General features: G+C 33.3%; 1 protein-coding gene across 1 annotated transcript in view; it reads left to right on the forward strand.

Annotated features, from left to right (window-relative positions):
• The window catches only part of LOC111046355 (hypoxia-inducible factor 1-alpha), a 108,447-nt gene that overhangs the window by 34,068 nt on the left and 50,025 nt on the right, over nucleotides 1-24,354 (forward strand). The window contains exons 4-7 of the mRNA XM_039426951.1: nucleotides 719-898; nucleotides 6,948-7,159; nucleotides 10,757-10,863; nucleotides 23,104-23,251. Of these exons, the coding sequence (XP_039282885.1) occupies nucleotides 719-898; nucleotides 6,948-7,159; nucleotides 10,757-10,863; nucleotides 23,104-23,251 (647 nt within the window). The remainder of the gene's footprint in view (nucleotides 1-718; nucleotides 899-6,947; nucleotides 7,160-10,756; nucleotides 10,864-23,103; nucleotides 23,252-24,354) is intronic.

The raw sequence follows: 24,354 nt of genomic DNA on the forward strand, positions 1-24,354 counted from the left end.
CGTATTTTACTTCGTATGAGTTTTGTTATTTCTAGAAGCTATACGTTATCATTCGATGGTAATTGAATTGTTCATCTCACTAACAAGTCATAGTATGTAATGGTACATTAGAAAACACCAAAAATTCACCTGGAATCCAGTGATGATGTAAGTGATATTCAGTGATGATGAAAATCTTTCTTAATTCCAATAAATTCATTCATTAATAAATTGTTTTAATTACATTTGTTTATATTGTCTTTTACTCTTTGTGGTGGAAAATGTCAAAAATGTTCATGTAGAGTTTTACAAGAAAATTAACGCAAATTCAATACTAAATATATGGTACCTACCATGTCATCTTTACTATATACAAATGCTAATAATAACCTTATGATAATAAAACTTGCTGGAATATGAAGATATAATTTTGAACAAAGATATTTTTTCATAAATTGATCAAAGATTCTATTTTTCTATGTTATAATTAACGTAAATGGCAAAGAGTGCATAAATGCACATAGGCACATTAAAAAAAAACGTTCAAAATGGAGTAAAGCCCTTTACAAACGATTGCTTAGTCGATAGTACCATGCTTCGTACTTTCGACCAAGCATCGTTCATGAATACAGTCTGAACGTTTACGTTCTATGTCTTGAGTGATTCAATATGTTAGTATTTCCAATCATTCAATTATAATTATAATTTTCAATATTCAACTGTCAATCATTGATTGCAGATGGAGTTGATGGGACAAAGCATTTACGAAGTGAGTCATCCGTGTGACCACAGCGAAATCAAAGAAATATTGGCGACCAAGAAAGAATCCGCATCCCTTCAGCATTCATTTCTGCTGCGTCTGAAGTGCACGCTAACTAGTAAAGGCAGGAATGTCAATCTCAAATCAGCATCATACAAGGTACAGCATCAAGCGGTGGCTGAATCATCTGTTATTATATTATTTCTAATTGCTGTTATCTACTATTTTACCCTTTTTAAAAAATATCGATTTTTAAAATCTTTATTCAATCAATCATTTAAAACATTCAGAACGACGCTACTGGTTACAGCTTAAAAAGTCCCAATTCTAATTTATACGGCTCGTACTACAGCCCAACAATATTTTCTTATTGTGTTGATGCAGTTTCATAAGTTTTTTGTCTGTGCGTGGCTAATATTGATCTTGTTTATTGATTGTACTATGATCTTCATTGATAGTGAATTTAATTAAAATAGAAATAATTTCATAATACCATTTTTTCAACGTTTTCATGTAAACATTCATCATTTGTATTTTAATTGAACTACTCAAGTAGGGAAGTAGCCCTATTAGAATACTTTATAAGATAATAGTAAATGGTGAATTAATTTTTTGCATCTCATAAAAAATGAAATATCAATGTTCTCATGTTATCTAGTGTTTTGAAGTAGTAGTCTGTCTATTAAAAGTAAAATGTGGAAGCATTCCTGTCTGACTGAATAAAATGTCAGATTTATGGAGTGGATTGAGGAATGTTTATTTACAATGTAGAAACTTTGTCTTCTGTTTAGTACCGTCAGGCTAGTATAGGAGAATCTAATCTTAAAATTATGAAGATTTTATGCGTAGATATTGGTCATAAGTATCCCAAGTTTCAACTTCTAATATTTGGTGGTAATTGTTGTAAAACATTCAAGATAAAATTATAATAGTTCGCGTTAAATGATGAATTGCAAAATCAATTTTAATAGTGGAATGCAAGGTATCTCGTCATCTTGTTTTGTCACGTACAATTTAAAAATGAATTTCCTTGGTAGAAGAAATTCTGACTCAGAGATCAGAAGAGTGGTGTAATGTTACAGGCCAATTACTTCTATTGATGAATATGTACATAATATCAAATTATATTATACTTCAAATGGCAGACCATATTTCCTTTTGAAACGCTATCTATGTATCCAAAATAAAATTTTTGATAATTTAGGGCTCCGCGGTCACTGGGAGTCTGATTGACACTATCTCAAACATGTTGAAGAAAATTGGAGAAAAGTAGTAGAGTTTCACAGAAGTAACAAAACTATTTTTAACTTATTTAAATTCTTATTTTTCTCAACCAAAAGGTTTATAGACCTTCTAACCCAAATTCATGACTTGGAGTGTGCCGTTTCATTTTATTTTTCTTATTAGGTTGTTTTTTCTTCAAATTCTAAACTTTGTCTTGATTGTATGAAGTTTATTTGGGGTTTAGAGGGCAGACCTTAAAAAATAACAGAAATCTCATGTATGCAAACCCAAAATAACAGAAAGCTAAGCTGGGAGTTGCAGTGTACTATAAGGAATGTGTACATTCTTCAATTATTTGTAAAATGGTTTACTATTGATTTTATAAGGTGATCATTCACAAATGAATACTTTCACACTGAAAGTATGATTGAAAGTAAAGATTGAATGAAACCTAACATAATTTAAAAATGTAGCTAATTGATTACAATGGTTGGATAAAAATTGATGAAAGTAACTGTAATCCTCAATCAAGTGTAACCGATCCTTGAACGCGATTTATTGGATTGCTGGAGACGACATTTGCTTAGATCGACTCTCCTATTTGAAAATTAGATTTCACCAGTCCCTAATTCTATTCTCATTAATATGATTGATTTACATTTGTTTCAGAGCGGAATTCGAACCATAGCAAGCTAGCCTACTTGAAAAAATAATCGAATGATTGAATGATCAATTTTTGTACACTGATGGGAATACAATAGCACTGCCCCAGTCAATTTTTCTTTTTTCTTCAAAGTATTAAACTAATTCCTTGTTCTGCTTATTTGGTTCGGGAGCTCCAGCTTTAAGGCTGTTTGGTGTTCGGTACACTTTTTTATTCAAATTGGATAATCTTTTTCAATATAATTGTTAAGATCATTATAAGAGTGAGAAAAAGTGGCAACTGACATTTTCTAGTGGTCTAATAAGCGAGTTATGGGTTGTTGAAGTGCTAATTTTCCAGATTCCGTTATTTTCAGATCATAAACGGTTGCGACTATATAGTCCAGTCAAATTGTCGTTTTTCAGGAAACAGCCCCGAAAGAATTTTTCTCGACGATTCTATAATATAGATACATATTATGTATTTTGGAGCGCTGAATTCGAATCCGAAATTTTCTGACACGCCAGAGGGCGGCTTCACCCCCAAAACCCCCTAAATTTCGAACTTTTCTTCGAATTTCTCATTCAATCTCGAAAACCTTGAGTTTCTCAAGAAAAATCATTCTCGAAAAAATTAAAGAAAATAGAATCTCCAATATATTGAGTTGTTGCGCAGGACTCTACCGTTTTTGGTTCCGGAACTACGAATTTTCAAAAAAGGGGTATCTTTTAAGGGTTTTTCAAAATTATGCAAACTCACCACTTTCACCCTATACAACTTGGATATTTCACTAGTAATGATGAAAAACCACACATCACGTGAAAGAGCAATTAATTCTGGACAGGATTACTTAGGAATTTTCAAATTTAGTGGAGGGGGAGGGGGAATACACCCAAAAATAGAAAATCATGTCCTACAGCCAAAATACAAATTTTTCATTATAATAACTTTTCAAGGCCTCCCGAACAAAAAATACATATTTCGGCTGAAATCATCTCACGAGAGTTATTTTCTATGAGAATCACCCGTTAGATACACTTAATTCCCCTAAGGATAGGTCAAGGATCAAAACTTTAAACACTTATAACTTTTGACAGAATGGTCAGATCTCATTGTTCTACAGCTCATTCTTCTCAGCTCGTCAAGGCGGTTCAAAATCATGTATCATAACTTAAATTTGATGAAAAAATAAAAAATTCCTTTTTTAGTGTATTTTAGCCAAAATACACAGAAAAATGCCCAATTTCTATATTCAAAACTTTATATCTCGGTAACCCGAAATGATAAAAATGATACTTGGTCTTGATTTGAAGAACAGAATTTCATCTTTCATGTAAGGTAAATGAATTTTGTGAAAATGTAATCATGAAGTAAGATATGTTTGTTTCAAAAAATCAAGAAATTGCGATATTTTCCTCATTTTCACAGTCTCGACAGTTTTTCGATAATAAACAGTCATGCAAGATGGATTTGAGGCAACGTAGCTTATAGAGAGTATAATTCTCTTTCATTTGAGACCAATCGCAAGTTTCTATCATGTATCTTACTCGTTTTAGAGACTCTTGAATAACAGTGAAATCGCAGAAAAAATGAGAAAATAAAAATAATAATTTTTTCAATCGGTTGTAACTTTTGAACGGTATTGGAATGAGAAAAACGATTTATGGTAGCGGAAAGAGGAGAAAATTCTCTACAACTTTGACTACTTTTTGGATTTTTTATTTAAAGTATTTCACAAGATACGCCACTTTGAATATGCGAGACCGTTGAAATTATTAACGTATCACAAATTTTTAATCGTACCGCAAAATTCAAAAAGTAGTCAAAGCTGTAGAGAATTTTCTCCTCTTTCCGCTACCATAAATCGTTTTTCTGATTTCAATACCGTTCAAAAGAATTGGAGATTCTATTTTCTTTAATTTTGTCGGGAATGATTATTCTTGAGTAACTCAAGGTTTTCGAGATTGAATGAGAAATTCGAAGAAAAGTCCGAAATTTTGGGGGTGAAGCCGCCCTCTGGCGTGTCAGCAAATTTTGGATTCGAATTCAGCGCCCCAAAATACATATAGAACCGTCGAGACTAAAAGAATAAAATTCTTTATTCTTAAAGTTTGTATTTCAGCTGTAGGACATGGTTTTCTATTTTTGGGTGTATTCCCCCTCCCCCTCCACTAAATTTGAAAATTCCTAAGTAATCCTGTTCATTTCCTGTTTATTTCTTTAAGAATAAAGAATAAAATTCTTTCGGGGAAGTTTCCTGAAAAACGACTATTTGACTGGACTAATATTAAGAGAACTTCTCTTGAAAATTCAAAAAATGTATCTTTCCAAACTGAAACATTTTATTCCCCATATCGTTGATAAATAAAAAAGTAACATTTTTTAAATTCCTTAACTTGTTTATTTTGGCATAAATCGCGAAAAAACGCATATTAGAACAAAGCTAATGATGTATTGAATGTATTAAAAGAAAACTCCAATGGAAAATTGTTCAGACCGTTTGGTATAAAACCGTTGATGATCTGGAAAAAAACGGAGTTTAGCACTTCGACAACCAATAACTCGCTTATTAGACCACTTAAAAATTTCAGTTGCCACTTTTTCTCACTCTTATAGTGATCTTTACAATTATATTGAAAAAGATTATCCAATTAAAAGAAAAGTGTAGCGAACAGCCTCGAGCTTCAACCAGTAGCCTACTACACTTCATACTATGAGAACGAAAATAGTCTGCTTATGCCCAATAGCAACTAAGTCCATTTAAAATGTGTCTGCAGTGTCTGAGACACGGATACCTTCCAAGTACAGCATAAATCTTACTTCTCCAAAGTACCTTTCCTCTCAATCTTTTGAACGAATTGCAACAATCAGTGTAGATCTAGTGAAGAAAAAAGGTTGAAATACAAATATGTGCCTAATACAATATGTTGTGCAGCTCAATATGCAAAACAGTTGAATTGAAAAAAAGAGACTTCAAGACAGGCAGACTAATGATACATGGTCTGTCCGGAAAGTAATGCCAGTGGTTTTTTGATGTGACTACATTCCAGAGTGTTGCGGTGGTGGGAGACTAGTGGTGGAGGGTATATGAAACAAAGCCGACAGTGCGCCAGTTGAAAGTGCCCTGCCGGAGGGTTGTCACAGGCATTTCAATGAGAGACCTTTCAGTGACGCGTCAGAGTTCAAAATTGCAGCGCTCCCTTGAGCAACGCAGTGTGACGAGGTCCAAGAGTTTTTAGAAAATGTTATTGAAAAATGTAAAAGTGGTTCTCGTCACACTTGTTTTGTTTGTGGGAGCGCTGAATTTTGAACTCTGACGCGTCACTAAAAGGTCTCTCATTGAAATGCCTACGACAACTCTCCGGCAGGACGGAGACAACTGGCGTGAAGTCGGCCTTGTTCCATAGACCCTCCATAACTAGTTTCCCACCACCGCAACACTCTGAAATGTACAATAGCGACGGGAAATAATCATTGACATTACTTTCCGAAAAGAGCATGTTTAATGAAACATAATAATTTATAATATTGCAGAAAAACTGATAATACAATTTTTAAAATTTGATGCTAATTTATTAGTGGGAAATAGGCTACTTATTTTGATTTTACTCGGACCTCAATTGTCTTACCTTTAAGCTTTATCAAGAGGAAAGGTATTTAGGAGATAGTAGTTTATACAACAGTTTTATTCAAATTGCAAGTTGAATGTAACTGCCTTTACAGCGAACTTGTCAACACAGCAAAATAATACCTCAACTCCCTGACTCATCCACTTCAAGTTCCTGGTCCAGAACTTGATAAGATACCAGAATTTCTCATCTTCATTCTAATCTGTCCAATACACTCATTGAGAATCTTTTCGGTTTTATCATAGAGAAGCAATAGCTTACGCTAATGTTTCTCTATGGTTTTATCCAAAGAAATTTTCTAATTTGTCACGAAAGTAGTTTCATAATTATTATACAGAGTGAGTCATATGTATGGGAACCCTTCAATAAGATGGAGCCTAATGTAGATATAATACTGTAACTTTCAGTATAAGTTATTGGTCGAATACTGTACCTTTTGACGTACAACTTAACTTCAACCCCTCATAAGGGGTTGACTTAGGGGTTGTAACTCGAATACTCTAATACTGTGCCGTTTTTACACTCTCACCTGGCCAAAACAGTAATAATAGACAGTAGTCGACAGTAATCGGATTGAGTTAACAAAAAGTCGGCTTGAAATTTGGAAGATAAACGACCTATACCATGGAATATCTTCTTATGTTATCTTTTATCTATGCTATTATCCATTGGATTTTAAAATTTACATATTTGTTATGTTATGTGTTTGCAGGTGATCCAGTGCACGGGCCACGTGTTGGGTGGCGATGACTGCGGCATAAAGAAGGAGACTGGTGAAGGGGTGGGGGGTCTGTGCTCGCAGCAATGCCTGGTGGCCATAGGGGAGCCCATCCCACATCCGGTTAACATTGAGACACCGCTCGGCCATCACACCTTCCTCAGCCAACACTCGCTCGACATGAAGTTCTCCTATGCTGATGACAAGTGAGTATTAGTAGTCATTTCCTTCACTTATTTCACTCCACAATCACAATATCAAATTAGTGATAGGGAGAGAATCAACAGGATAAACCCAAAACTGTTCCTTCACTTATCGTATTGTACTCCCTGGAATAGAATATCAGATTACTACTTTTCCTCCCCTGGAGTGCTGGACAAATACAGAGTGTCCCATGAAAGGTGTAACAGCCGAAAACCATGGATTCCACATAAAATCTGCAACAAAAATTCTCCAGTAAAATTTTCTTATATCGACCTTCATTTTTGAGATATACAGAATGTTCTGAAAAAATTTGCCTATAAGTCAGGGCGTGATTTCTCACATCAAAAGAAGAAAAAGGTTCTAATTAACATAGGTCCGAAAATGCTTGGTTACCAAGTTATACAGAATGAAAGATTTCGTCTGAATTTCAGTTCCCCTGCTGAAACGAAGCCCTACGGGTATTTGTTGGCTGTTAATTAAGATGTACAATTTAGCGTAATTTATGTAAAATGAACTGAAGAATTGAATAGAATCGTTTTCAGACCTGTAGCTATAGTAATTTTTAAGATATGTGACGAATTACGCGAAACTTGGTCCCCATGTTAATTAGAACTTGTTTTCTTCTTTTGATGTGAGGAATCACACCCTAACTTATGGACACCTTTTTCCAGAACACCCTGTTAAATATAGAAAACCCTGAAAATATAGATTTTTCTATATTTTTGAAAAACGTCAATTATTAGAAAACTATCAATCAACATTTAAGGATATTCCAACCATATGCAAATTTTGTGTGGAATCTATGGTCTTAAGCTGTTGCAGCTTTCGTGGGACACTCTGGCCCCGGTTGGGCCAGTTGGGTTGGGCCCGGTGGGGCTAGTTTGCTTATTTGGTTACTCAATACAACAAACATTTACAAATATAATATATATTTTCATATCAACATGTAGAATAGTATTTTGATTTTGTATCTATTTACTTTTATTATGTGTTCTGAAAAATTGTATCAGGCGAATAGCATCCATTATCTGAATGGACTGCACGGTTAAATCACGTGAGCAAGCCGGTTTGCTTTCCAAGAGGTGATCTGTACTGGCCGGCTCTATCGCTTGATTCAACTTACTGTGAGTCATCCTTATGGGGTTGAATTGAGTCATTGGGTAACAATGATTGCCGCAAGATCCTAGATTAGTTGAATAACAATATACTTCACCTAAGTTTAGTTGTCATTTTTCGGTTGATATGATGATGAGAGCTTATATTGACTTTCAAAATCGAATTGAATATTGCATTGAAATAATTAACTCTATTTGGCTGATACAATTTTTCAAACTGAATAAAACCATGAAGCAACCATGAATCAGATAACCGTTAAACCTGGATGTTATTCTATGTGTTGCTTCTGTGTAATACGAGGAGACTTCAATAAGTAATGAGACAAATTACTATTTCTCAAAAACAGATGAATTGATTCACATGAAACTGTCAGAACATGAAGTTGGCAACCTTGCAATGACACTTGAATAGTTGTTCAATCATATTGTTTAAGGATAACCGCTAATTCACTCAGTCAATGATAGCATGTGCGCTCAAGCATGCGCATTGCACCGTGCAACAGCAACGTGCTGTCATCAGAATTTCAGTCGTGGAAGTGGAGAAACGTCATCACATTCACACAAGAATGTTGAAAATGTACAGAGACAATTATTATTGTTTGAATCATTTGATTGTTAAAAAATGAGTAGAACAGTTGCAAAAGGCCTTTGAAAGTGTCTAGTTCCTAATGAAACGCAGCGGTCTCTTGACTGAAGACATGATCTTGCATCATGACTACACCTGTTGTAATGACGAAAGATTTCACAAACTGGAGTGTGATAGCTTTCCATATCCCTTCTACAGCCCCGACCATTAACTATCAGACTTGTTGCACCCCTTGAAGAGGATCTAGAACGGGAAAATTCAAATCAATGAAGAAATAAAAAATCATGTGCAAAAGTGTCACTGAGATTATAAAAAATATATAATAAAGATATTCACAAATTAGCAGAAATAATGGATAAGTGTTGTTTAGAATTATTATTTTTCGAAGTAACTAAAGTCTTTTACTGATTGAATAAATACTGAACGAGTGTGTACGAAGGTTTACGCGGAGGATCGTGTTTAATACAGAATATAAGATTTATTTGCGGTTTTTAACTTAGGAAGGCGGTGTACGTTGGGAGGGGACGATCATACTTCTAGCGTGGTTGATCGACGACTGGCTTGAAGTGGGGTGGGGCAACAAACCTTCCGATAGATAAGAGACAGAGACGGGAAAGGAAGGAAAGAGAGGGTAAACAGTTTGGTAATGACACGCATAGAACTGTACTTTAACCAAACAGTTTTTGAGAAGAAATTATTTGCAAGTTGTTGTTCCACGGTGCCATGCTCGATCGGACATGCTTTCACTAACTGGATAAATTTTCAGTTATCCTTACAAAATATGTATGAACAACTAGTCAGGTGTGATCGGTAGGTTGCCAATCTCATGTCCTGAAAGTTCCATGAGTATCAATTCTGTCGTTTTTTAGGAATTGTAATTTGCCTCGTGACTTATTAAAGTCTCCTTGTAATATATAGCTTATCTGTTCCGTCAAGGATAAGGGGTTAACCCTTTCAGTTAAGTGAGTACTTTACTCTGTAGAGATGAGTAATCTCTTTGAGCTACTTCTAAGAGTGTGTCATTGGAGGTGGAAAGCCTGGATATACTGTAGCTTTTTTATTTTATTTTAGTTGTTCCTTACAAAGGATCATTATGAATGTAGGATCACATGATATAATATAGCTATGATTTAATGTATAATGACTTTTTTATGATAGGCGTAATCATAGGTGGTGAAGAAATGTGGCGTTGTGTTCCCATCAGGGATAGAAGTTGCACTTCGAGTCCCTTGCTGCACAAATAAATGTTTTGCTTTGTTGAAAATCCCATCAGTAAACACAGTCTCTTGAGGCAAATACAACCAAAAGAACTTGAAAATTTGAATAACTGGCTAAAAACTAGTTTTCATACTGCAAGCTCACTACTGTAGTAGTTTGTGAGTTTCAGCAAAAAATAAATAAAAAAATAATAATTAAATTTTAATACATCTTATTACCTCATTGTTATGTCTGATATTGGGCGGGGCTTGTAGATGGGTAAAGTAGAGACGGCTAGGTACTGGCTGCCAGTGCTTTTCATTAGTTTTGCAAAGTTTTGTACATTGTTAGACCATATTCAAGTCACTTCAAGAGAATATAGTTACTGAGCTAATTATTTGTGTATAAGCTCATTGTATTTTATCTACTCGATTTGTAACCTTGTTGCTAACAACATTTTATTATTTCGATCACGTCACTTTCCACCTATTACCATTTATCAAACATCTGTCTAAATGGAAGATTATGGAAAGTAACGGTTTGAAAAGCCCTGGCCGCTCATAACTCTCCATCCCCATTTTCCATGTCAAGAAAATTTATTGTCAAATTCCATGAGCATTAATTCAGTATGTTTCGTGCTATAACATGTATACTTTGTCGCCCTTTAATTAGATCAATAATAAAACATTTTCTTGTTGCAGAATGGAAGAGTTTCTTGGCTACGAGTCGAAAGACTTGATGGGAAAATCAATCTTCGACTACTTCCATGCTCAAGACAGTCCTGCTGTTGAGAAAGCATTCAAGTCATGTAAGTAGCATCAATCAATCAATGTTGAGTATGTATCTGTGGAAGCATAAAATGGAACGCAGAAGAAATAATAAACAAAACCTTTGCTTTTTGTCAGGTTCAAAAATCCCCCACGACTCGATTTTCGAATATTGTCCAAGTGGAAAAACTAATTGGAATACTGTACTAACAATTTTAGTACAAACAGGCAATCATTTTGGACTATTACTATTTGGGGAATAAACTATTTTAGGCTACAACTGTTGTTTCTTTCCCGATTATTCATAATACGAATGGTTATGTATTAATAAATAGATCAAATGTTGTAATGTTATATTGTAATTTATTTCATTTCTAATGAAATTAGAATTTTCAAATCAACATCATTGCAGTCAAACTTGCAACTCGCTGTGGAAAACCATTCGTTGGAGCTGTTTAATCAGTTTTCCAAGAGAAGACAAAGAACAGGTCATTCTTAATTAATAGATCATATTCATATGATGGGTAGCAGAAAGGCATTTAAAAATCAACTAACCCACCGTCATACCTATTCCAATCGAATTGGTCTGTAGTCCAGTCAATATAGACTTAAAAAAGGGGGTGTGCTTGCAATTTATATTGTAGTTCTGATTTTTTAATATATTATTTGGGTACATAAGAGAAGTCCAGAACCAATTTCTTCATGCAAAATTCCCTTGTGCTAGATACAGAGTGGCCCAAAAACCTCGTATTTTCGGCTCATTATCAAGTTTTCCGATATTTCTGCCAAATCTTGTAATCGGACATAAAAATTTTTTTCTCGCCTTTTTTTAGATTATACAAGTCTGAATAAAATGAGATCATTCGGAACTCTCCATCTCCAATGAGTACTGAGTTATGATTTTTCAAAAATGAGTGAAATTTGAAGAAAAAGTGAATTTTAATGAATCTTAGTTTTTGATCAACAATATCTTCCGATTGTTACCATCTAGATGTATGATTCAAAATCCCTCTGGGCGTATTTTTGTGCTCTACAATCTGAGATCAGGTAGAGCGCTCTATCTCATATAGATTTCCAGGTACACCTGACAACAATGCTCCTTGTATTGTGAAAAACACCTAATTTTAAGCTTCAACCATCATCACCAACTACATTCTCCTCACATTGATATTTCGCACAATGACATGAGTTCATGAGATTATGTTCCAGTTGTGATAATGTTATGATTCACGCTATCTTTCTTTGAAGGAGGAGAATCCTCCCACAACCACTTGCAAGACCCCAGAGTACTATCTCATGCTTAATATGACTATGGAATGAGACATATTATGCAGTAACTAGGTAGCTCTTGGGTAAAATGTTCCTCAACTTCCGCATCAGAAAAGTAACCTTCGACAGCTGATTGCAGATTATGTTGATGTTTTCGTAAAACGACAGTGTAACAACTAACACGAAATCAAGGAGCTTGGGCCACAACGATTGCGGACTACATTTGAGGGTGCGTAACACATCATTGCACGATTATCACCAGAACTTCTGACGCCTCGCTTAAATAATAGATTCTTGACAGATAGCTTATAAAATTAGGTTCAATAATGTCATCTCTCAACATGCATATTATTCTATTAAAACTCGGAAATGGAATAGTAAGGGCTAAGAGCCTGTTTTTTTAATTTCCAATCATTCCATAAATATCTGTTTTTATAAGTTTTGAATATAATAAAATTAGAATTATTGTTTGTGTTATGGAAGTGTATATCAGCGCCACATTCAGGAAGGTATGTGAAAGAGTCTCCAGGATAGAAACATAGGAGAGAAATGCTTTTTAAACGATTAAAATGAGTCTACAACTATTCATTCTTCTGTCTCTTCACCATTCTTTGATGACGAATTTTTGTACTCTAAATACCTCAAACCAGTCTGATGAACCACTCCAAAAAACTATCCTATTTGGCAAAATGTAGTGGTAAAAACTGAAATTTATTTATTTTAATTTGGTCATATGACAACTACAGCCTCTAAGCTTGAGCTTATCTGAACAAAACTTTCTCCAATAAGAAATAATACACAATCTTTTAGCTGAAGAGTGTTATAATAATGATAATGTTAGGGCCGTAAGGCGCAACAATTACAAACTTTAAGAGTTGTAAGTTCCTGAACACAAAGGCTGTAATTTTGGGCACGTACCTTGATCTCCTAAACGGAACTGTAATCGTCCTGCAGCTAATTCCTCGAGAACGGCTCTCAATTATCCATGTGGAAAACTATCTCGGCTTCATTGATCTGGGAAGAGGTGTCTGAAGATTTATCTCTATAGATGCTTTCCTAACTTTAATACTTGACACTGTAAATAGGCGTGCTTGCAGTTCACTTATAACTGGCCAGTTTGAAACAAGAAGATCGGTAGTTAGACGTTTACTGATGTTTCACACTTATTAAACTGTTCTGTAGAAAGCTCACCGAAAATGGTAACTAAAACTTACTAAAACAGAAATGTTACCTGTTTAAGGATCCGCGTTGAGACGATGTCACAATACGTTCCAAAACCTTTTACCGATTATGGTGGACAGGCCAACGCTAGCTAGATTCAATTATTCAATAATTTATTTCAGCCAAAAAAAATACATTAAGTACATTAGGCTGGGTCAATTTACAGATAAGTCATATTATTACAATAACAAATATATTATCAACTTGAATTATTATCACATAATGCACTAAACTTAGTCTTTGGAAATATAATACTTATTAGTTTTTATCCCCAGAGATGAAATTAGTATAGCCTAAAAATGTAATGTAATGCGAATAATATAATAAATAAAATAATGACTGTACAGATGAGCTGGCAATCATCGAATTGAGGTTGGCCTCCCTGAATTCATTAATATAATAGAAGGGGTTGGAGATCAACCATGACTTTAACCTTCTATTGAAAGTCACAAGGGGCAGGCTTCTTATTTATTTACTCAGGTTCTCCTGATTGCGTTGCATGAGTGAGAACGCAGTGATGCCATCGTACGGAATTATTGATCGGTTTATTGATTTATGAAATAGTTACCAACTTGTCGCGCGGCAAATTCAACTTGAAATCCAGCGAATTCAAACCAGTAAGCTTACGCGCTTACAGATAATAAGACTAAAACATTTAGACAATAGTGAGTGAATAACTATATTAATAATAGAAAATTTGATGAGAAAATGAAAATGAAAATAATCATGAAAAAAGGTATACAAATTGGATGAAAAGAAAGCGATGTTCATGTATAGTTTTCCCTTAATAAATGAAGAGAAAGGCGGGATTGAATGAATTGAAAGAAGGGGTTGTATCTATATGAATTGTTTGTGAGTTGCACATTCGAGAAGCGACAACTAGGAAAGACCTGTTGAATATTGCAGTTTGTTGTATGAAGAGGTATGTGCATCTGCAATGTGAATCGGTGTGATCGAGATGCTCTGCAGTGAATATCAATGAGGAGGCTGCAGCTATCTTTCAAGTAGTCGGGGCTAGAATTCTGTACTATCAAAAGATGAGCAATTGAGAATATGAAAAACTCCCTCCACTGTCTCGATTTAATCCAACGCTGGCGATGGAAGAGAGGTGTTATGTGGTCGTGTCTTTGAGCATTAAAAATGAAGCGGACTGAATAATTAAAGGCTCTTTGTAGTTTGGAGAGAAGAAACTCAGACAGATCGTTGTAGACGATAGAGCAATACTCAAATACAGGCATTATCAGACTGCGTACAAGAGTGATTATCAGAGAAATATTGAAGAACTGAGTCTAAAATAGTAGAGGTCTATAACTAGAGTGAGAATGCCTGTTAGGGTTGATGCCTGTTTTTATTCCCTTTAGTTTTGTATTTCCTACCCAATTCGATGCACAATAAAAGTATGTGCAATATTCTTCCACTAACACTGATTATTCTGCAGACTATTTTGAATATTTTGGCCACCTTATTAGTCGTTGAGCTACTTTATACAGTTGAATAGTCAAATCAAGAAGAGACAGAACGTTGAAATGAACAGACTTACAAGGCTGGGGCTAGACCAAACGAGCAAATTATTGTACCGAGCAGATATTATTAAAAATCTAGATATAGCCTACCTATTTTAACAAATGTGAGCAGATTCATGCATTCATGGAGATCAGACACAATGAGGAATTGATGAAGTCCCATTCCTAGTATGTCGACATAATTGACTGGCTTCTTTAAATGACATGGTTAAATTCAATTAAATCAAAATTGCCTTTGCAGCACTTCATTACTGTTTCCATACAACTTATGTATTCAAATACGGCTATATTTTTCATAGATACGGCTCAACTTTCCTAGATGTAAATACAAGGAAATAGAACTTCGCCAAGATATACAATAATCCACCTGATATAAATTGCAACATTCATTGGATAATGTGAAATCCTATATGCATCCAATTTATGCAAACACAAATTGATTGTCAATATACCAATTGTATTCAAATGTGTTAACAGATTGTTTTCAAATACTTGGTTCGCGTTCATTAACCTCTGGTAGTTTGGAATCGTTGCAAATAGTTGAATAAATGTCATAGCTTCATAAGGACTATGGAAAATAGTTTTCAATAAATGTTTTACCATTATCTACGTATTGAATCAATTTTACCTTGACTATCAAATATTAATAATTTTAACATAATTTTATCAAATAAGAATGGATAAATTTAATTTAGAAGTTGATTATATTAATAGATTGATTCTTAAACTGATTCATTTTCTGATATTCGAAATAACTGATTTTACACATTCCAAGTCTTTTTAAGAAACAGTTATTTTTAACACTATTCTAAATTAATCATATTCATCTTGATTTCAGGTAAAATGTATGATCTTTATTATCTGTGGCATTGTCTATATTTTGTATTGTTATTCATTGCTGTCTAAAGGTGGGTTTTGGTTTGTGCTTAAAGCTGGGTTTTTGTTTGTGCGTAAATGCCGTCGTCGACCACGACAGGGTGAGGATCTCACATTGGGTAGATTTCAATTTGTCTTAATAACGTAAAATATTATGTTCAATTAGGTTTTAATGAGGGAGGTTGAGTTTCTAATTTTTATACATTTAAATGGCAATATGTTGATATTATTAGAAATGTTTTGATTCTTGAATAATAAACACGAATAATGAAAATTTATTTGATCAGCTGTTTTAGGACACTTGAAATTTGGACAATATGAATAACAATGCTTGTCTTCGTCGACTGCGGAAGTTCTCGCACAAACGAAAATGCACCTTTAATGCCGTCGTCGATAGGGGTAGCATTTCAGATCGGCTAGATTTCAATCTATCTAAATAACCTAAAAGGTTCTGTTTAATATTATGTTTTAAAGGGGGCGGTTAGAAATGGCAATATGTTGATATTTTTTATAATTTTAAATGGCCTGATAAACACAAATAATGAGAAGCTATTTGATCAGCTACTTTCATCACATTTTAAATTTTGACCATATGAATGTCACCCGTTAACAATGCCTTAGGTACTCATGCTGTAACATGAGTAATTCACTGTAAAAAGCTATAATAATGAGCGATTCACAATGTTCTGTAGTTATTTTCACGTTATTTATGAATGACCTCATGCTCAATAAAATGTGTTGAACGATATAAGTTTTTGTGCCGGTTGCGCAAAGACCGGTTGAATTTCAATTGTGAATAATTCCACCAGAACCAATCAAAGAAACCGTCTTTACAAAAAGTCTTCTCTGATTGGTTCTCGTTGAATTAATCACGGTTAAAATTTAAACGGCTTTTGTGCAACCGGGCCATATAATTATCTAAACAAGGCGTCTAACCAGACTAAGCTACACTAGATGTAGCTTCATCCAATAATTATAATATTCAAATTTTTATATTGAGTTCGTTATTCAAATCTTTCTGTTACATTCAGAAAAAGAAAAATGAAAATTAGAAAAAGCACTAGAAGTCTAAATTAATATAGGTTGGGCTCATAAAATTCTCGCTTTGATTATCTAAGGAAGTGCATAAAATTCATACTTCTGTAATTTCTTGTGAGGGTTTCTACAAAGGAAACGAACAATTTTGCTGAAGTACCTGCTCTCTAACAGTCAGATCTCTTCTCCATCTTAACTGCAGTTACCGTTTTTATCTATTATCAATGTATCACTTTCTGCTATTATAATTTACTACCAATCTAATATTGAAAACTGGACGATTGGAGATTATAAAAAATCTACAATAGTCTGAACTTGAACTTCTTGATTCTAAGTATTACTCCAATAACTGACTAACTAGTCAAAGGTTTGATGACTTGATAGTTGATATTTAGGTTATACAATCCCTTTTATTTTTTCATTTTCATGTTTATTTTTCAAGAATATATTCATATTTAAATCAGCTCAAAACAATCAGCTTTAAATGGACCAATTTCAGTCATATCCGTTTGCGCATGAATACCAAAAGTAATGAAAAATGAAGACACTCTTACAGCCAGTTTTACGATTTTTGAACGATATTATTTGGTTGAGATGTTTCTATCGAGTAATTGAGCTCTCAAATAATTCCACCTCGACAATAAACGATAAAGTTGAAGAAGCATATTTCATTATCAAGTGTATTGATTTTCCGTTGAAGTGAGCTAATAAATAGAATAGATGCACTTTATTGTAGCGTATCATTCGATTCATTTCTATTGACCTCACTGATAATCTATGTTACTGTCGTCATTAGTTCCATAATAATAATCTCGAGAGTTTTTATTTGGTTTAGACTTTGATTTTCGTCGTTTGAACTTTGATAAGATAGAGCTGAAAGCCTCCTCTACTTTACAAGTAGCACTAGAAGAGCGGGTTGCTCAATCTACTAGTGTACTAGTGTTCGCAACTCGTTTGCTGAGCTATTTGAATTCTGTACAACCTTTAAGTATCAATCTGTCAACAGAATATATTATGTGTTGTCAATTATAGTAAATCACATACCTTTAAACCATTTCCCTTGCTAAGTCAAAAATTAGCACACTTTTTTGTGCAACTTTCAAGTGTCCAATCTGTCAACAGAATATAATATTATTATGTATTATCAATTGTAGGAAATTACATACCTCTAAACCATTTCGCTTACAAAGTCTATAATAAGTTGAAATAATTTTCTGTTAATCGTTTAGTTATTGAAATAATTATAAAAAATAAACTGAATAATGACGAAAAACCTGTCGTAAATTTTTCAAAGTTTTGTAAAAAATAAAATTTAATTATTTGAAAAATTCAATCAATAATCTGGAAGCAAGATAAGATCAGCTCAATTGTTTTCTTTTTAAATTCCCACTAGAATTATTACATTCCTACAATCGCTTTGTTCAACTCTCTGATTCAACATTTGCTTCAACTTGATTGAAATACTTGACCAAATACTTTTATGAACGATGAATGTATGTTCTATTTTATCGATAATGCTCTCTGTTGACAAAAATTAGTCTATCTTCACTTGATTTTGATTAATTTTGGTGGATCTACCAGCATTCAAAATTCTCTTATTTTTTGAAGGGATTTCTTTCAAATGAATTATTATCTTTTTATCACTTTTAATGATCTAGTTGTTTCTGTATTACTTCCATTACAAATTATTCTGGCTTAATTTGATATGAGTCATGAATCATTATGACTTGACATATTTGACCAAAAAAGTATATCAAAGTCTATTGTAAGATTATTGAGTTTTAAAAAATAACTCGAATTTAGTAAGTTCTCAAAATTAATAAATTCTCCTGGAATTTTGAGAATTTTGAGAAAATTCTGAGAATAAGATGAACAATATTTTGGAGAATGTATACTCAACATTTCATGAATTCATTCGCTAAGTATTCAAAAATTGATCACCTCAAATATTTCTACTGAAGCCTCTCATATTTAAAAAATTAAAAATGATGAAAAAGTTATTCTTTATGATTTTGGTTACTTGATAATATCCAAATAGAAATATTTTAAAATGTCACCAGTAAAACGTTTCCAAAAGCGTAGTGGAAACTTCATCAGTAAAGCGTAGTCAACAGTGATTCACTTTCCTCTACTTGAAACATTATTGATTTGTTCATGGAGCTTTAGAATGTCCGAATGGAATATCATGGCTCAAAATTGTATAATATTTCGAGAATTCTTATAGTATCTGACATAACTATTTTTAGTGTAACCTGCTTAATAAGATTTATTGTTTGCTAATTAATTGGCAGCTATCAATATATTGTTGTTGAAGCTCTCCCATTATGAGGATATAATTTGAAGAATTTGAATCCTTGACCCTAGTTTTGTTTTAAAGATAGACCTTGGAAGTTATTGGTCAAGAATGATAACTTTTGACATCGTTCAATTATTATAATTACTTGAATATATAGTTCTCTAGGTTTTCAAGTTATCGCAGTAAGGCTATCAATAGAAACCTAGTTAATTATTAATCTTTTTATTCGAATTTATTATTTACAAAATAATTTTTCCACTCAGCTACTATTGTAATTCTTATCAGACACTGGATTCAGTTTACAAATGATCTATTGTGATGATTCTGAAACTCATTATTTTTTAATTATTCATTCATTATCATTTTTATTGCCGTTTTCATTGAAATGATAACTTTATAGTGGCAATATCTATTGCATTGAGTTCCATAGATTTCTTTTTCTCCTTGATTTACTGTTCATTCTTTCAATTGATCGAACATTTTTGAATTAAATGAAGAATTACAATATTTTGACACGTATAAACTTGTCTTCTGTAATCTCCCTGTATAATTATTACCAGAGAATCTTTCTGACTTGGCGGTCTGTATTATACTTCATTAGTTGAAGGCTATATTCCATGAAATTCTATAATTTTCCCGTTAGACCTTGTTACACATTTCAAATACAGTATAAGACCTGTCAGTAAATTGTTTTTTTTTCTGTGGATGATGATAACATAAGCTCCAGGGTGAGCGTGGCTAATGAGAAACATTATAATACTAGATTTGTGGACCTATAGATTTAGGTGGGTTCTGAACCACCGATAAGCGGTTTTTAATCCAATACATTAAATTTAGCTGTTCAAATTTGATTTTTTATAGTCAACTCCTAATTTTGTCAAGTTGTAGTACTAGGTGCAAGTCTCTTGACTTATCGTGTGATAAGATGCCTGGGTGACTACAGAGCCAACCGATCTCTTTAATCTGCTTCTAAACATTTTATCTAACGCATACAAGGAAGATGAGGATGAAATAAATTAATGAATTACCATAATCTTTCATCCCATTTCTCATTATCAAAGCACAAGTGATTACTTTTGTGAAAACCATTCAGCCAAAATGAAATTTACAACCAAAAATCATACATTTTTGTTAAAATCAGTGTATGAATAAATTGAAAGTTAAATATTTGAAGTTAGGAGAAACCTCTCTCTAGTGATTTCCTAACCACTTGTTGCTCACTACCACAAGTGAGACAGTGACTATTTGAAAGTATTGTTTTTTATTTGAATAGCATATTAGTAAGGCTTCCATCTAATTTAGTGATAGTCTGGGTGTTGTGTGCTGTGCAACTTACACAGACCAATCAGTTGAATGAGGGCGTGTCTATTGCACGTGCCTCATTCTCTTTCTCTGTCCTTTTTCTCGTTCTCTCCCATTTTATCTCTTTTAGCGTTCACGATCAGAGTGTGAGCGTCTACACACGAACTGCTTTCACTTCCAATATTTAGGTGGCCTTGCTGAGGTCGCTTGGCTGGGCTTAGTGACGTCACACAACTTTTTCCTACACATATACAACGAAAATTGAGCTTAACTAAATACAAACGTAGACCGTTATCCAATTTACTGTACTCTATATCTATTTCAATATTCTTGAACTATTCTTATTGTTGTGTACAACCATTATTTTAAAGAAGCAAGGCAAGCTTCAAATGTCGGAACTTTTTGAACTTGGCCCAAAAATAAACAAGGGAATTATTGGCTTCTTTTTTAAAATTATCTTTTTCTCATACAAATAAATTATCAATAGAATTCAAAATGACCGATAATCGAGGGGATGTGGGTTTTAGTTTGTAGTATGCAAATTGCAAATTATTACTCGGTTTACCCAATGCTGAACCACAGTGACAGAAATTATCATCATATTTGATTTTCTAGCTTAAACTGACAGATGAACAAATAGCCTTATCATAAACATCTACATTCTTTTGTGACATTTTTGGGATATTGTTACGCATTGCTTTATCATTTTATAAGCAACTAGCAGGTAACCCGTGCTCCGCAAGAACTTGACAAACTGAAAACTTGACCTACTGAAATATTGAAGAATCTAAAATAGGCCTATAACCATCCTCGGTAAATTAAGAATCTATATGCAAATTTTCAAGATAATCAGTCCAACGAACAAACACAACCCTACTCTGTGTTATATAGATAATCCAAATGATGCAATTCTTGCAACTATAAAGCATCTTTGTTTGCATATTCTTCCAATCATCTTTGAACACTTTTTGTAGGCTACACTTTTGCATGTGGGCTACCAACAATAAATTAAAAATAGTAAAGTTTGTGTAATCAGTACTTGTCAATTGAGTTGGGCTATTCTCAATGATTTCTCTAATGGCAGCTTGCTCGGCTTCTTTTTATATTTGTTTTGTATCGGCAGCCAAGTTTTTTAGCCTTGGCATTTCGGCTTACATTATGATGATAGTGTCCCAACTGTTTTTTTTTTACTTCTAATGCTATTTCGATTTGTAAATTCTAACGGAAGTTATTCTACTCTTTATAAAAAAGTTCATTCTTTAGGATGTGTATTTAAAGACTGAAAAAAGTATAAAGTATTTAAAGAAAAAAGTTGAATTGAACTTGAACGTTGAAATAACAGGGACTAAAAGGGTTTCTCGTTCAAGATCAAAAGTGCGTTTCCAATGTTACTGAATGAAAAAAGCAATACATGATTATAGACTATGATAACTTAATTGAGAGTGAATGTATTATTTCCAACTAAAACTCATTCAATATTAGCTCAGTTGATATTTCGTGTCGTCTGCAAATTAAATACTATCTATTCATATATTATTATTTAAATTATCTATATAAGTATTTATCAATAATTTCAATACTATCTATATTATCTATCCAAGCACTCATAAATATTTCAATGCCTTCTGTATCACCTAGTAGCACAGAAGAATCTACGTTACTCATTGTAGCTCATCCTTATTCCAATAATCAAGAATAAGTTATAATCAAGAATTCCTTCCATGGTACAATCTATTCACAGAAATTTTGATAAAATTATCAATTAGTTTATAGTAACTCAATTTTCATAACCTTACAATTGTATACCTAACTTACAACGCTCCATCAACCAATGTTACATTTTGTATTCTGAAAAATCTCTTCTCAAAATTTGTCTGTCATTTTCTATCACAGAACTGTATTTTATCAGATTTGAATAACGTAATAGTCTGTGTTTGGTAATATTGCCAAGTATTACTAGATTCTCATAAAAGCTGTATAATGGTGAACTCGAGCGAAACTGTGTGTCCCTTAAGCCGAGTCAGAGTGCTTGATCCGAAATTGGATCATTGTTCTCAGCAGCCTTCAAAGCTAGATCTAACCGGTTCAAATACGTTTTTCAAAGGGATGAGCAGTGCATCGTAAATCCTTTTCTTCCTATCTGCTATACTAACCTACTATATCTTCATCTTCATATTACCTTTCCCCTATTATTACCAATCACTCTGAAAATGAGTGTAATGACGTCATTTTTCATGATGCTTCATTATATTAATCAAAGAATTATTGATCAAACCCAGAGCTCAAATCAGGCAATGCATTATGGCTTTTACAGTTGAATCTTCAAACTAATCACAGTAGATTGCACGAGTATAAAAAAGGTAAATTCAAATTAAAATTGTACGAACCACAAAATGTTACCTAACTCCATAACAAGCCACCGCTTCTTTTGGTACTGGTATGTGCGTACAAAATTACTTGAATTTTCTATGCATAATGTTTGTTGAAAAGCATTTTTCTTTTATTGACAGTCCTTACATACTTTGTAAATTTCCGGGTGTGTTTCAATACACTCGAATATTAAAGATTCTTCCTTTCACGCTGAAGATACCTTTAAACATCCGTAATTCACAAAACATTGTAAGTAATTGAAGTGTTGAAAAAGTAAAAATTCCATTCTACCATAGATTGAATTATCAATTTTAACATGTTGCCCTACAAATTTCATTGATAAGTAACGAAAAATAATTAACCAATTTCAATATTTGATTTATTTTCAGTGTTCTCGAAGGGCCAATCACAAACAGGGCGCTACAGGTTCTTGGCTCGCGGCGGTGGCTACGCGTGGATCATGACTCAGGCCACGCTCATTCACGAGAAGACGCACAACAAACCACAGAGCGTCGTCTGCGTCAATTACGTCATCAGGTAGGGTGACATCTCCACCTTCTAAGCTTGCCCTAATCAACCATCTTTCTTCTGTTACAGATTTTCTTCATCTCTCCACCAAACACTACAAACGATTCAATTGCTTTTTGACATTATCTGTTATTTTTTCTTTGATTCCAGGTTATCTTGACTTATTAAAAGTCACAAGTATAGAATCTAGTTATTTCTAAAAATTGTATCCTTATTCAATTAGGACATATTGTGTTCAGGTACACTTTTTGTTTTTTCTTATGTTTCAGATATTTTGAACAAGGTGTGTATACTTTATTTGGTATTGTGCCAATTCTTTCAAACTCTGTGATTTGTTGTGTTCAAATAATTTATTTTCTATATTCTATTTGACTATCCTCTCGTTTATAAAGTTTGAAGACTTGATACTTGTTGTTAAAATGTTTTACTATTGATATTATCTGTTATTTATTCAGTGATGAGAAAAATATTTGGCTTATCTTTTTTAACAAGGTTGGTTCTACTCGTAATACCATTTTTTGAACCAGTTCAATTGTTTTATTAGTGTTATGAAGCACTTGAATGTCATTTAGGATTTATTGTCCTCTTGTTTTCGAATTGATCCAATTTATAGTGATTATTGATTTCTTTCATACAAGATAGCGCCTTCAAACGATACGGGCTTCTAAAGAATTTTATGATATGAGTACACAATCATATTTTCTGTTACAAAAAACTGTAAACATTTTTAAACTCTTGTAGCCAACTTATTCAGTTTGTATACTTGCACTAAGCACTCTACTCCATCCATTAGCACTTTGTTGTAAATTCTGAATTAACTTGACCTAATAGGAGCTGCACTTCTGTATTCAGTACACGCGATGTGATATCAATGTTGGCGTTCAAGTCATACAACTTACATTTAATTAATCCTACGTTAGACACAGGCAGCCTACGCTTTTATCAATTGGATTTATGGTTTCCAAGTTCGGAGAACAACTCATCCTACTAGTTGAAAATTACAGGATTAAATTTTGATTGTAACTTGCAGGCCAAGTTGAAAGTTACAGGCTTAGCTTATACTGCAGTTTATTGTAAAGCAACTAATAAATAGACAATGTGTTGTCATTTAA

Source organism: Nilaparvata lugens, chromosome 4, assembly GCF_014356525.2.
Source record: "Nilaparvata lugens isolate BPH chromosome 4, ASM1435652v1, whole genome shotgun sequence".
Taxonomy (NCBI): Eukaryota; Metazoa; Arthropoda; class Insecta; order Hemiptera; family Delphacidae; genus Nilaparvata; species Nilaparvata lugens.